General features: G+C 39.3%; 1 protein-coding gene across 3 annotated transcripts; it reads right to left on the reverse strand.

Annotated features, from left to right (window-relative positions):
• Positions 1–2811: 2811 nt before the first annotated feature.
• On the reverse strand, positions 2812–10297 carry MCM3 (Minichromosome maintenance (MCM2/3/5) family protein). Of its 3 annotated transcripts, XR_015694644.1 has the most exons (17): positions 10152–10297; positions 9682–9794; positions 9278–9486; positions 8783–8913; positions 8435–8673; positions 8095–8331; positions 7849–8003; positions 7560–7768; positions 7297–7465; positions 6609–6811; positions 6458–6517; positions 6288–6377; positions 6022–6209; positions 5745–5885; positions 5484–5625; positions 5079–5224; positions 2812–2917 (listed from the first exon to the last, which is right to left on the reverse strand). XR_015694644.1 is itself a non-coding variant. In XM_087698664.1 (16 exons), exons 1-16 carry the CDS (start codon positions 10215–10217, stop codon positions 5168–5170), a joined length of 2409 nt encoding a protein of 802 aa, XP_087554790.1. In that variant the 5' UTR covers positions 10218–10297; the 3' UTR covers positions 4042–5167. The 3 variants fall into 3 exon arrangements, 2 of the variants coding, with proteins under 2 accessions (XP_087554790.1, XP_087554792.1); XM_087698664.1 differs by lacking the exon at positions 2812–2917 and having other exon boundaries at positions 4042–5224; XM_087698666.1 differs by lacking the exon at positions 2812–2917 and having other exon boundaries at positions 4042–5224; positions 10079–10205.
• Positions 10298–11534: the final 1237 nt, after the last annotated feature.

The following is an 11534-nucleotide window of genomic DNA, read 5'->3' on the forward strand; positions in this document are numbered from 1 at the left end:
CTAGGTCTTGCTAACTTTTATAAAAAGTTTGTGAGGAATTTCTCATTACTTGTATTACCTTTGACAAAACTTTTAAAAAAGAGTATTGTGTATAATTGGATTGACAATCAACAAAAATCCTTTGATTTATTGAAACATGCTTTAGCCCATGCTCATGTATTACAACTACCTGATTTCAATAGACATTCTTTTTAGTAGTTACTGATGCTAGTGGATCTAAAATAAGAGCCGTCTTTATGCAAGATAATCATCCTATAGCCTACTCTAGCTGTAAACTCAAACCATATGAACTTAAAATATTCTACCTATGACAAAGAATTGCTAGCTATAGTACAAGCCTTACGCCAATAGAAACATTATTTAATGGGTTCTGAGTTTATAATCAAAACTGACCAACAAAGCATTAGACATCTCCTTAGTCAACCCCAAATATCTGACCGACACATTAAATGGGCAACTTTTATTCAAAGTTTTTATCCCCTTATACAATATCAACCAAGAAAAGAAAATGATGTAGCTGATACTTTGAGTAGAAGACCGACAATTTACAATATTTCTGTGATATCATTTGATTTCCTTATCCCTATGAAAGATACTTATCATCAAGATCCTACTTTTCAAGCTGATAAGAATAAACTAGTTGCGAATAATTGGATTCCTATTGATTCACTGTCTTATACTAATGGATTCATGTTTTATGAAAAAAGATTATGTGTGACTGTTCAATTTCGATCATTTGTTTTGAATGAAATTCATTGTCCTCCATATCAAGGTCATAGAGGTATTATATCTACTTTACGTACATTGACTGAAGATTTTTATTGGCCACATATGGACAATGATGTATCTAACTTTGTATCTGAATGTTTAGTTTGTCAACGAGTGAAAAGACACCATGGTAAACAATATGATTTACTAATGCAATTATCTATTCATCACGACCATGGGAACAAATTTCAATGGATTTTATAACCGGTTTACCTAACACTAAAGCTAACCATGATATGATTGACTGTTGTAGATAAGTTTAGCAAACAAACATATTTCATTCCATACAAGAAAACTTTAACTGCATCTCAAGCTGCTCAATTTTTTTTGAAAATTATTTTCACTAATCATGGTTTACTAAAAGTTATTATTTCTGATCATGATTCTAGATTTTGTAATAATTTTTGGATTGCTTTGTTTGTTAACTTAAAAACAAAGATTGATTTTTCATCTGTATTTCATCTTAAAACAAATGGTCAAACAGAAGCTACTAACAGTATTACTTTAGATCTTTTGCGTGCTTATACCATTTTAAAACCACACACATGGGATACACATCTACATTTACTTCAATTTACATATAATAACACACCACATACAGCTACAAAGAGGGCACCATTTAAAATTATTTATGGATATTGATTACCTACACATATTGCATCATTATCAAACAAAATTCAAACTGCTGATGATATTGCTAACATACATACCACTATTTTTAATAAAATTAAAGATATGATTGTCAAAGCCCAACATTCATATACAAAACAAGCAAACAAAAAAAGACAAGCTATGAGTTTTAAAGTTGATTATGTTTGGTTACGAATAAAAAAAACGTAGATTACAAAGTGTAGATAAACACCCAGTTGTGAAATTGACACCTAAATTCTATGGACCATTCAAAATCATACACAAAATTAATGGCAATGCATTTAAACTGAAACTACCACAACATTGAAAAATTCACAACACCTTTCATATTAGTTTATTACGACCCTTTAGATACCAATTACCTGTACACCCTGTCTATGAAAATCCACCTTTACTAGATGAATAAACTGAAATCCTTAAGCCTAAAACTATTATAGATATTGACTTTATGACCACTAGAACTGGCCGTAGATACTCTAAATATTTGGTCAAGTTTAAAAACTATCCTGTTGAAGAGGCCCAATTGATACACGCTAGACTTAAATGCTTTCCCCGCTCTGTTAGCTTCACATTGAGCTTATAGCAATTGAGAACAATTGCTATCCCACCCCGAGGATATGATGCCAAGAGACATATTACACGATGGATTTCGTGCCACGATGGATTCCGTGAGGTTTTACAGTAGACTTCGCATACTTTTATTATCGAGGCTCATACATAGAGTGCATTCTTTGTGCGAGAAGTCAATAGGAACACCTATCCTTTTCGAGCATTTTGTTAATTTTATGTGTACATAGGTATTCCATAACGAGTGATTTCACAAAATACATATTTAAATTAATAAACATTTATGAGTTTAAAGTGCACAATCGTGATAAATTAAGATTAGGATTGATTTTTAACCAATTTATTTATGTAACTGAAAATTGCTAAATATTCACTTTTATCGATTTAATTATATTATTTTACTAACAACTGTGAATACTTCAATTGATGTATAGAGCAAGCAATGGTAGCATTGAAAAATAACATGTATTCAAATTATCATCAATTTTTTATAAGTGTATATCTTAAGCATAAAACCTATATTTTATCTCTTATTTATCAAAGCACTTGATATTTATTTATTATTTTTGTATGCGCATGGACGTACGATTTAGATATTTATATTAAACATTGTATTTGAGGTACGCCTAACTTCTTGGACATCCATTAGCTTTAATTTTTTATTGACACAAAAGCAAACTCAAAAGCTAAAGCATGTTATTTTGTAATTTAGGCTATTATTTGAGCTTTAAAATTATTAATATATAAAATACATGCTTTTATGGAGTGCTCACACATGACATGGAGAAAAATTACACCCAATTGATCTCTTATTCATGTCGTGCAAGCTTTCTACATTGATTTATATACATAAAGTAAAGTTATTTTATTCTTGGAAACCTTCTGACGCTCACTACGCGCGCATACGACATTCGATCTGTGCACTATCAATCTACTTGAAAACAACCACAATCAAAAAATTATCTTCCAAAGGCAATGATTCTCTCCCTTGAAACAAAGCAACTTCTACTTTAGCAACAAACATAACCATAATTACCTCTTGTGTCACCTCAACAAGCTATAACATTGTCTTTTTAGTCAAAGGCAATGTGTAAACCAAGTTGCCTATGTATCGTAGAGCAAACTTAAGAATCTAGTCTTTTCCCTAATACCCAACAAACATTAAAGTTTATTTCCAAATGAACCCATATTGCACAAGCATGACTAACTAATACCCAACAAGCAACATTGAAATTTATTTCCAAATAAAGTCATATTGCACAAGCATGGTTAGTTTAACTAGTGAGAAGAGCATTGGTAACATTGGTTAGAACTCGTCACTTAAGGAAACTTCCCCACAAATCAAGAGTCCAAAGCATGCAAATTCCATGCATTGATACTCAAATCCATGCTCGAACAAAGCCACAAGTGCTCTCTCTCTCTCTCTCTCTCTCTCTCCACTTGGATGTCATTATGACAAGGGTCTTTTTTTTTAATTAGACTCCATATAAATCAACACCTGCAATTCTATCTTAACCATGACAATTCTCTCCATCACAAATACCATTTCCCAACCTACATATAATTTGAACTATTAAGGGTCTTTTCAATGTTACAACGCTTCTAAAATGCAATGTCTGAAACAAGCGATTATATATTGGCCATGACATTTCTCTCTCCATCACAAACACCACCACTCTCGTCTACCCTACACTCTCTTCTACCCTACAGGCTACATGAAAAACAACCATCTTCCCATTAGAAAGTTATCGACAGCATAATTGTTCGTTGATTTATGGGATAGGTCTAAGTGGTCGACCTGTGTTGATATTGTCTTGTCTTTACTTTTCTAATGTTCGTTATACTTAAGTTCAGCACATTGTTGATAGTATAATTGTTTCTTGACTGATGTGATAGGTCGAAGTCTTCAAATCTATGGTGTTATTGTCTCGTCTTTACTTTCCTAATGTATGTTATACTTCAGTTAAGCTTTCTCTATATGTTATGCATTGCACGTGTTGCATGCATTATATCCTTTAATTTGCGCTTGTAGAAGGTTGCTGGTATTGTAGTTACTTTTTCCCTGCTTGCATGGGAGATTGAGAGTCCACACCTCACTGGATTACTACATCCATTCTCGAGAAGGCAAGCAGGTTGCAAACCGTCCAAAAGCCAGGCATCATTAGTGCTCTATCCCAATGCAACTAGTTCTTTCGTGCACACAACCCTCCCAAGGCCTAACGATAAATACAATACCATTATAGCATTATGTCTAAACATGACCAAAGCCATGTGTGATACTTCACACCATGATCTTGTCGCAAAACTTCTACTACTACTAGAAACTACCCATATGCCCTTGTGCGTGTACACTCATCATAAAAGAAATAATACACAGGCAAAGATGGGTTACATGTCTTAACAACAAATGAACTCGAAAGCCATAACAATAAAAGCTTTAAGGTCTTGATGACAAAAGGTCTCAATGAAGCACAAACTGAAGCATCCAATTTCCATGCTGATAAGCTGAGTAATTGCTAGACTGGCTAGGCCAACCAATTCCATCCAGTGTGAGGATAGTGTCCTCTGGTCTGAACAAGTTAAGGGCTTCCTAATCTACTCTTACATTTGTAGAAGCAACCTGTATGTCAATAAACCATAGGGAAGCCATAACAATAAAAGCTTAAGGGTCTTGATGACAAAAGGTCTCAATGAAGCACAAACTGAAGCATCCAATTTCCATGCTGATAAGCTGAGAAATTGCCAGACTGGCTAGGCCAACCAATTCCATCCAGTGAGGATGTCCTCTGGTTTGAACAAGTTAAGGGCTTCCTAATCTACTCCTAAATTTGTAGAAGCAACCTGTATGTCAATAAACCATAGGGACACCTTATAGTATCTTGTAGGGTTACAGAGCCAGATAACATGTTGGAGAAAAGCTCTCGTTGGTTTTCTTTTGAGACAGAATTGTACACACATGCAGGCATACTTTTGTAATGGTGTCACTCAGCCTCAGTTGTGCACCATGCCCCACTACCCAAAGACCCGTGTGTATAGTATAGTACACGTTAATTTCACAGCCACACACGTGATAAGAAAAGCATTGCGTTCACCTCTCATAAGTCTGTCCAAGAATTAGACCTTTGTAACCTTGAAGCAGAAACTTGACCCTCTTGAATCAATGGAATGCAAACTCTTCTCTTTACACAAGATGTACTGTATCTCCTGCAATCATCACTCTGTTTGCTGTTTGCAGTCTCTGTAAAGCAGTCGCGAAAAATAAGGGGGGATCAGTGGAGCAGCATACAGAAATGTCGTACAAATACAAAACCGTACTCATCACATGACATGTAAAACCATCCTAGCAGAAACCAGCATACATATTCGAGTGTATGTTCATACATAAAGTGCATCCATGAGTAGTGGCTACATATACAGGGCAAAGTAAATGAACAGTGCTTAAACAAATTGTAAGCTGCCCTGCAAATTTCCAAATGCTTTGACCATAAATGCAGTACCTGTAACAGCCAATTGAGCTCTTGCTGGGTATATGGATTAGCATTGCCTGCATTTACTACAGCTGCAATGCTGGTCAATGAAATTTGATCAAGTCTGTTGGTCATCATATGTTGGCTAAAAGCAGCATTAAATCTCTCCTCCCTGCACCAAATAGTTAACCAGTTCAGCGAAAATGCCAATGCCTTAAAGCTAGCATGAAGCCCTCTAGACTTTGAATTACCCCAGTTATGGTTTAACTTGTTACATAGCCCGACTGATACCTCTCTGCAGAAACACCAGTTTCTGCTGGCGTTGAGTCATCAGCAGGAAGACCATCTTCGTCTGCACCAGCACCATCCATGGTTCCTCTCCTGCTCGGAGAGCCCATGCTGCTTCTACGCCTCTGCCTTCTTGGTGTTTGCCTACAATTAAGCATCAGTCAGTTTCACTTACCATGACCATAACATCCACACATAGTCAAGAGACCGTACAAAGGCAATCCTTTAGCAATCGTGCATTATTGAAACCAATTTCAGCTTTCAAAAGCTCTGGGTTCACCTCTCTTGACCTGCCCCGCCATCATCAGGACCTGCATCTCCATCCTCTTCGGCATCACCTTCGGCGCGGCGTTTCCTTTCCAGTTCTTTTTCCCTCTCTTGCTCTCTTTCCTCCATTTCGGTCAGCTCCTTGTGGTAGACTGCAAAGTTCAAAACTTTGAGAGCTGCATCTACATCAGCCTTCAAGACCTGTTGGAGAGAAAGACTATCAGCGAAATGCCTATTCCTGCCATTTGGCCTGCATAAACTAGGAGTACGTAAGCATGCCTGATTTCTCAATTTTAGCTTGGCATGTGCAGTTGACAGACGAATAATGGTTTCCAAAGTACGAGCAGTGATAGGAAGAGTGCCTCCAGCCTGTAATGTCAAGAATTGCAGATAAGCTTATCCATCAATGGAACTACAGGATAATGGACCTAAAGCAGTGAAATTCGAACCTTGTTGTCAGAGCCTGCATTCCGCATTTCAGCATAAGCTGCTGCAATTTGCTCGGACGCCTTCAAGCAGACATGTTACGTCACTTCACAGGGCAAAAAGCAAAACTTTCAAACATGAAATAAAAATCACAGACAAAGAGTTTTCAGTTACCTCGTCTGAGAGCACAGGTTGATGCCTGCTCTTCGCGTAATGAATGTATTTCTTCAGAAACTTGATGCTAAGAGTCTCGCGTCTGCCTTGTCTTCCTTTTCTTTCTCCGTGCAGCAAGCGGTTATACTTGACAAAAATGGCGGTAGCTATTTCTGCTTCCTCATCTTCAACATTTCGTGATGCACCATCCATAATGAGCAAGCCTGCGAGAAATAAGCAGCAATTTCATGCCTAGACGCATGTTCTGAGTCCTTCAACCATGGTGTAGCTTTAAGACTACAGCATTCATCTTTATAATCAAAATCCCCATTCCAAAATGACAACATAACTCAGATGATGCAGAATCTCAGTAGTTCACAACCCCGAATATTGAGTTTAGTAACATATCAGAAGAAGTTTCTGACATTTTCCTTTGGGGGAAAAGGGACTCTTTCCCTTGCTTTCCCCTGTAGTGTTCAGCATAATGAGCTTCTGCTTAGGAGACCCCACATACTTAGCCAGTCGCAATTCTGGACAGGGGGCTACCGGCCCAAGGTGGGGGGCTGGGTGGGCCCAGCTGCCCCCTGCCCCTAACCAAACCTAGCTAGGTACTTGCAAAAGCTCATGATGTTGTTGTAATTCACAATGTTGAAATTTGTCTAAACCTTCTTGGTTATGGACAAAAGGAATCTTTGATGATGCTACATACCACCATTGTCTGCTGCAGAGCGATATCTGTGCATGCGCAGAACATGCTCCGAAATCCGACGGTCGATATCGGCATCCATTTGGTCAAGCACAATAAAGAGGAGATCAAAACGAGATAGAAGCGAGTCTGGCAGGCCTATGTTCTTAGTGGGGGTGAGAGACCTATCATACTGGAAAATACAAATTCATCTTATCAGATAGCAACGTTGATGCCCAAAATATATGATGTTCCATAGCCAGACTGACATGGTAGTAGTGTCTTACAGTGCCATAGATTGGATTTGCAGCAGCCACAACACTGCAACGGGCATTCAAAGAGGCATGAATTCCAGCCTTCGCTATAGTAACAGTTTGCTGTTCCATGACCTCATGAATAGCCACTCGGTCAAGATCATTCATTTTGTCAAACTCATCAATGCAGACTACTCCTCTGTCAGCCAACACCATGGCCCCTGCTTCCAAGCGCCTCTCTCCTGTATTTCAGAGAATCATCTAGATAAGGAGCATTGCTAGTTTGCCTTACGATGATCATACAAGAGAGACACTACGTTACCTGTCTCCTGATCCGTAGTCACTGCTGCAGTGAGTCCCACTCCAGAAGAGCCGCGCCCTGTGGTGGACAATGCAAGGGGAGCAATGTTCATAACTGCCCGCAACAGTTGAGACTTGGCCACTGATGGATCTCCAACCATCATCATGTTTATGTCTCTGTAAAATGCCATAATACAAAGAATAAGCCCCATCACTAACTTTCTAGTTTGAAGCTTCGACATGAAAGACCAGACAGTTGCAAACTCACCCTCGGATATGTGTGCCATTCTTCAAATTCTTCTCAACACCACCAAGCAACTGAAGCACAACAGCCTTTTTAATCCAAGAGTGCCCACATATAGATGGGGCCAGTGATTCACCCAGGAGATCAAAGGCATCTTGCCTGTTGCCGATCTTTTTAATGTTCTTAATGTCTTCATTGGTAAATACAGGAGTGTTGATCTCTTTGTTTAACTGAGAGAGGCTATTTGCAACTATAACGGTCCTACACGCAACATAGACTGGGGTCATGTCATTCCTTCCAAAGATCCCACTTAAGATCCACATGTGCAGCAAAAACTCTTATACAGGAGAAAGAAATAAAGTACCTGAAGACACCGTTCACACTCCCTTTGGTTTTTCCTGCTACAGCTTTATAGATGCCTGCAACAGCTACCCGATCACCTGGCTTGCAGGCATCCACAAGATCATCTTCCACAATCACATCAATTGATCGTGGAAGTTGTCCAGGTGCTGAATTTTCAGGCATCTCTTGAATTGAAATAGTCTGATGGTCTCTGTACTTGCAGAGACCAAATTCTGTGACCAGCAGATTCCCAAGCTCATCCTGCTCAGGCCAGTGACAAAAACAGAATTCACTTCAAGGGAATAGTCATACTTCAGAAAAGGCTTGACGCATGGATTCCCACCAAGGTCGATAGTAGGATCAGACTTACTCTTGTAGGATAGACAGATCCCGTGGGAAGGCCTGTGTTTGATGTAATGTCTCGATACTCTCTGTATGTAAAATCCCCAGTTGTGGGACAAAAATGCACACTCTTCACCACTTTAGGTCTGACTAGAGAACCTAAAATTTCAAGATAAATAGTGAGCACCTACAGGCTACCACCCTAAAACCACATTAATGCAAGTAATAATCAATTTTCCTTGAGCTTCTACAAAATGAAGCTGCAAAGGCAATTTATTTAGAGCTAGTGGCAAGAGACATTAACGAACAGTAGTTAATGAAGAATAAGGAAACAGATGGGATTTTGGCGGAATGATCTTCATCAGCACAGGTGTCATATTGTGCACCTATGCGTCTCAATTCAACACATTCTGTTGACATATAGCATTAGAAAGGCTTTAAAAGCCTTATAACTATGAGCATCCATTCAATGCGTTCTGTTCACAAGAAAGCGCTAAACAAGTTCAGGAAGCCGGTTACTTACATTTAGTGACAATGCCTTCTACAGACACTAAGCTGCCAATGAATGGAGAGAGCAACTCCCGAGGAGTCACTTTTTGAAAACCAAACTGGCCTTCGAACCCAACCTGCACCTCTTCACCTTCCTGTAGATACTTGGGATCTATACTTCTGGTGACCTCCTCAAGGGCATCAGCAAATGGTTGCATGTACTCGCTCGGAGACCGAATCAGCCTATAACACAACTGATTCACAATCAGGACACAGGTTTTTCTAGCTTTGGCCTGAAACTCTCTGCCCCATAATCATCAAGGTCAAGCAAAACACAAAAAACCCCCTGTCTGAGACTCCCCACCAGCATTCTGGTTAATTGGCATTGGGGCACATTGCCTAAGAACTGATAATGCATATGATTTGATTGACAATCACCTGCGAGTTAGATCGTGGCTGAAGTTCCGAAGGTCTGTAAGGTCCACTAAAAGCCGGTGACGCCCTTGAGCTATCATGCTTCTGATCTTGTCCATGTAAACCCCTTGCCCAATCTGAGAGGGGGAAAACAGAATCGTTAAAAATCCAGCTACTAAAAGGCGTCAACAGAGATCCTCAGTCATGCTGCTGAAAAGCGGGATGCAAAAGGGGCGCGCCTACAGAATACTTGCAAATGCAGGAGCTCACAGATCCCATGAGACTAACGACTGAAAGAACAACCAAAATATGATTGGCTAGCAGCCACTTGTGCAGTAATTTGGAGAGATTAGCCACAGAAAGAACGACCAAAACATGTTCAGATAGCAGCCATTTATGACTGAGCTTGCTTGGAGCTTACAGATTGATGATGCGGCAGCAGAAGCACGACGCGCAAACACAAGAAGGAGAAAAGGGAGGAGGAATTCACTAACGTCTTGGTCGAGGAAATCCATGAAGGTACGCTTGTGAGCCAGGTGAGTCTCCTGGTTGATGTCCATTTTTTCACGGCACAGAGAGACAGAGGGCGGGCGAGCGAGCCACAGAAACGGAGAGAGAGAGAGAGAGAGAGAGAGAGAGGGAGAGGGAGAGGGAGTTGAAAGGGCAAATAGTAGGGATGGTCGTTCTTTTTAGCGGGAAGAATTTGGCGGGAAAATGTGGGCGTGGCAGTGGCCATCCTTGTGGTCCTGCCCAAATATGCATTACATTTTTCGCAGGGGTGGGAAGTAGCCATGAGCAATGATATGATCTAGGAAGCCTCATCAAAGTCTGGAGAAGTTCACAAGGGGGATGTGAAACTTCTGGCATCCAATAACTTTAATATCCATTTACTTACTAGCATTTAACCTTGCTTCCAACATGGAGTCTCCTTCTATTGCATGCACACGATGTCAAGATAATTTGTGTGTATGCCGAGAAGACACCAAGTCTCTAGCTGTGGGAGTTAATAAGAGTAGTAAGGGATAGATCGATGTATACGATGTTAGAGATATTCTTAAGCGAAGATTAACGGTAATAAGAGATTAGGCAGATTCATGTTTGAGAACACGAATGTTGATAGAGATTACAAAGAGTAGAGACTAATGGAGATAAACAACACATATGCAAGAGATCAAAGGCTCAAATCCCAAAACCAATCCTTGGTTAAGAAAACCTGTATCTAATGAGTCTCCCCTTCACCATGTCCTGTTATACTCAAAAACTCACACCAAACACTAGCTTCTACTTTGCTACTCAAACAGTAAATCTAATGGTTCTGTTGGCTTCAAAAGGGGAGGGCGGGGGGGGGGGGGGAACAAAACCCCAAGAGGCTTGGTAGAACTCTCTCAAATCTCTCCTTCTTTGCCTTTTCTGTCCGGAGTGCTATTTGCTACCATCAAACTACGATCGTGTGTGATGCAAATTTGGGAGCCCTTTTTTTTTTTTATACTAGATCTCTAAAACTAGTTGAAAAGCAACTTACGTTATGCATGACACCCTATTCTATAAGTTTTCTACATCTTTTGAGGATATTTACAATAAATAATATCAAAAATATCAAAAATAGGCTAAAATTATCCAAAAATCCTATCATTTTGAACCATCCATACTATGGACACTAACACTAATGGCTAATATGACATTGACTCTCTAGATTAATAAGAAAGCCAGTTGATGATGCACTCGAGGGTTTTTCACACTATGTCTGTGTAGTGGCAGGATAACAAAAACCCTTCTCTAACAAACAACCTGCTTCTAAGAGACACAATGAGGTCAAAGGAAATTGTAATGTCCCATTACTTAGTTTATTTTAATGTGCATATACATTCCAAATAAAA

This window comes from Lygodium microphyllum, chromosome 18, assembly GCF_053477565.2.
Source record: "Lygodium microphyllum isolate KBCC chromosome 18, Lygodium_microphyllum_v1.1.10, whole genome shotgun sequence".
NCBI classification, from domain to species: domain Eukaryota; kingdom Viridiplantae; phylum Streptophyta; class Polypodiopsida; order Schizaeales; family Lygodiaceae; genus Lygodium; species Lygodium microphyllum.

What these genes read in the sequence shown, in the direction of transcription:
- MCM3 (XM_087698664.1), bottom strand. Translation starts at nt 10,217, where the DNA reads ATGGACATCAACCAGGAGACTCACCTGGCTCACAAGCGTACCTTCATG. An exon ending in AGTGTGAACGGTGTCTTCAG is followed by an intron (nt 8,332 to 8,434) that starts GTACTTTATTTC and finishes TGTTGCGTGTAG; the next exon opens with GACCGTTATAGTTGCAAATA. An exon ending in GGCGGGGCAGGTCAAGAGAG is followed by an intron (nt 5,886 to 6,021) that starts GTGAACCCAGAG and finishes GCTTAATTGTAG; the next exon opens with GCAAACACCAAGAAGGCAGA.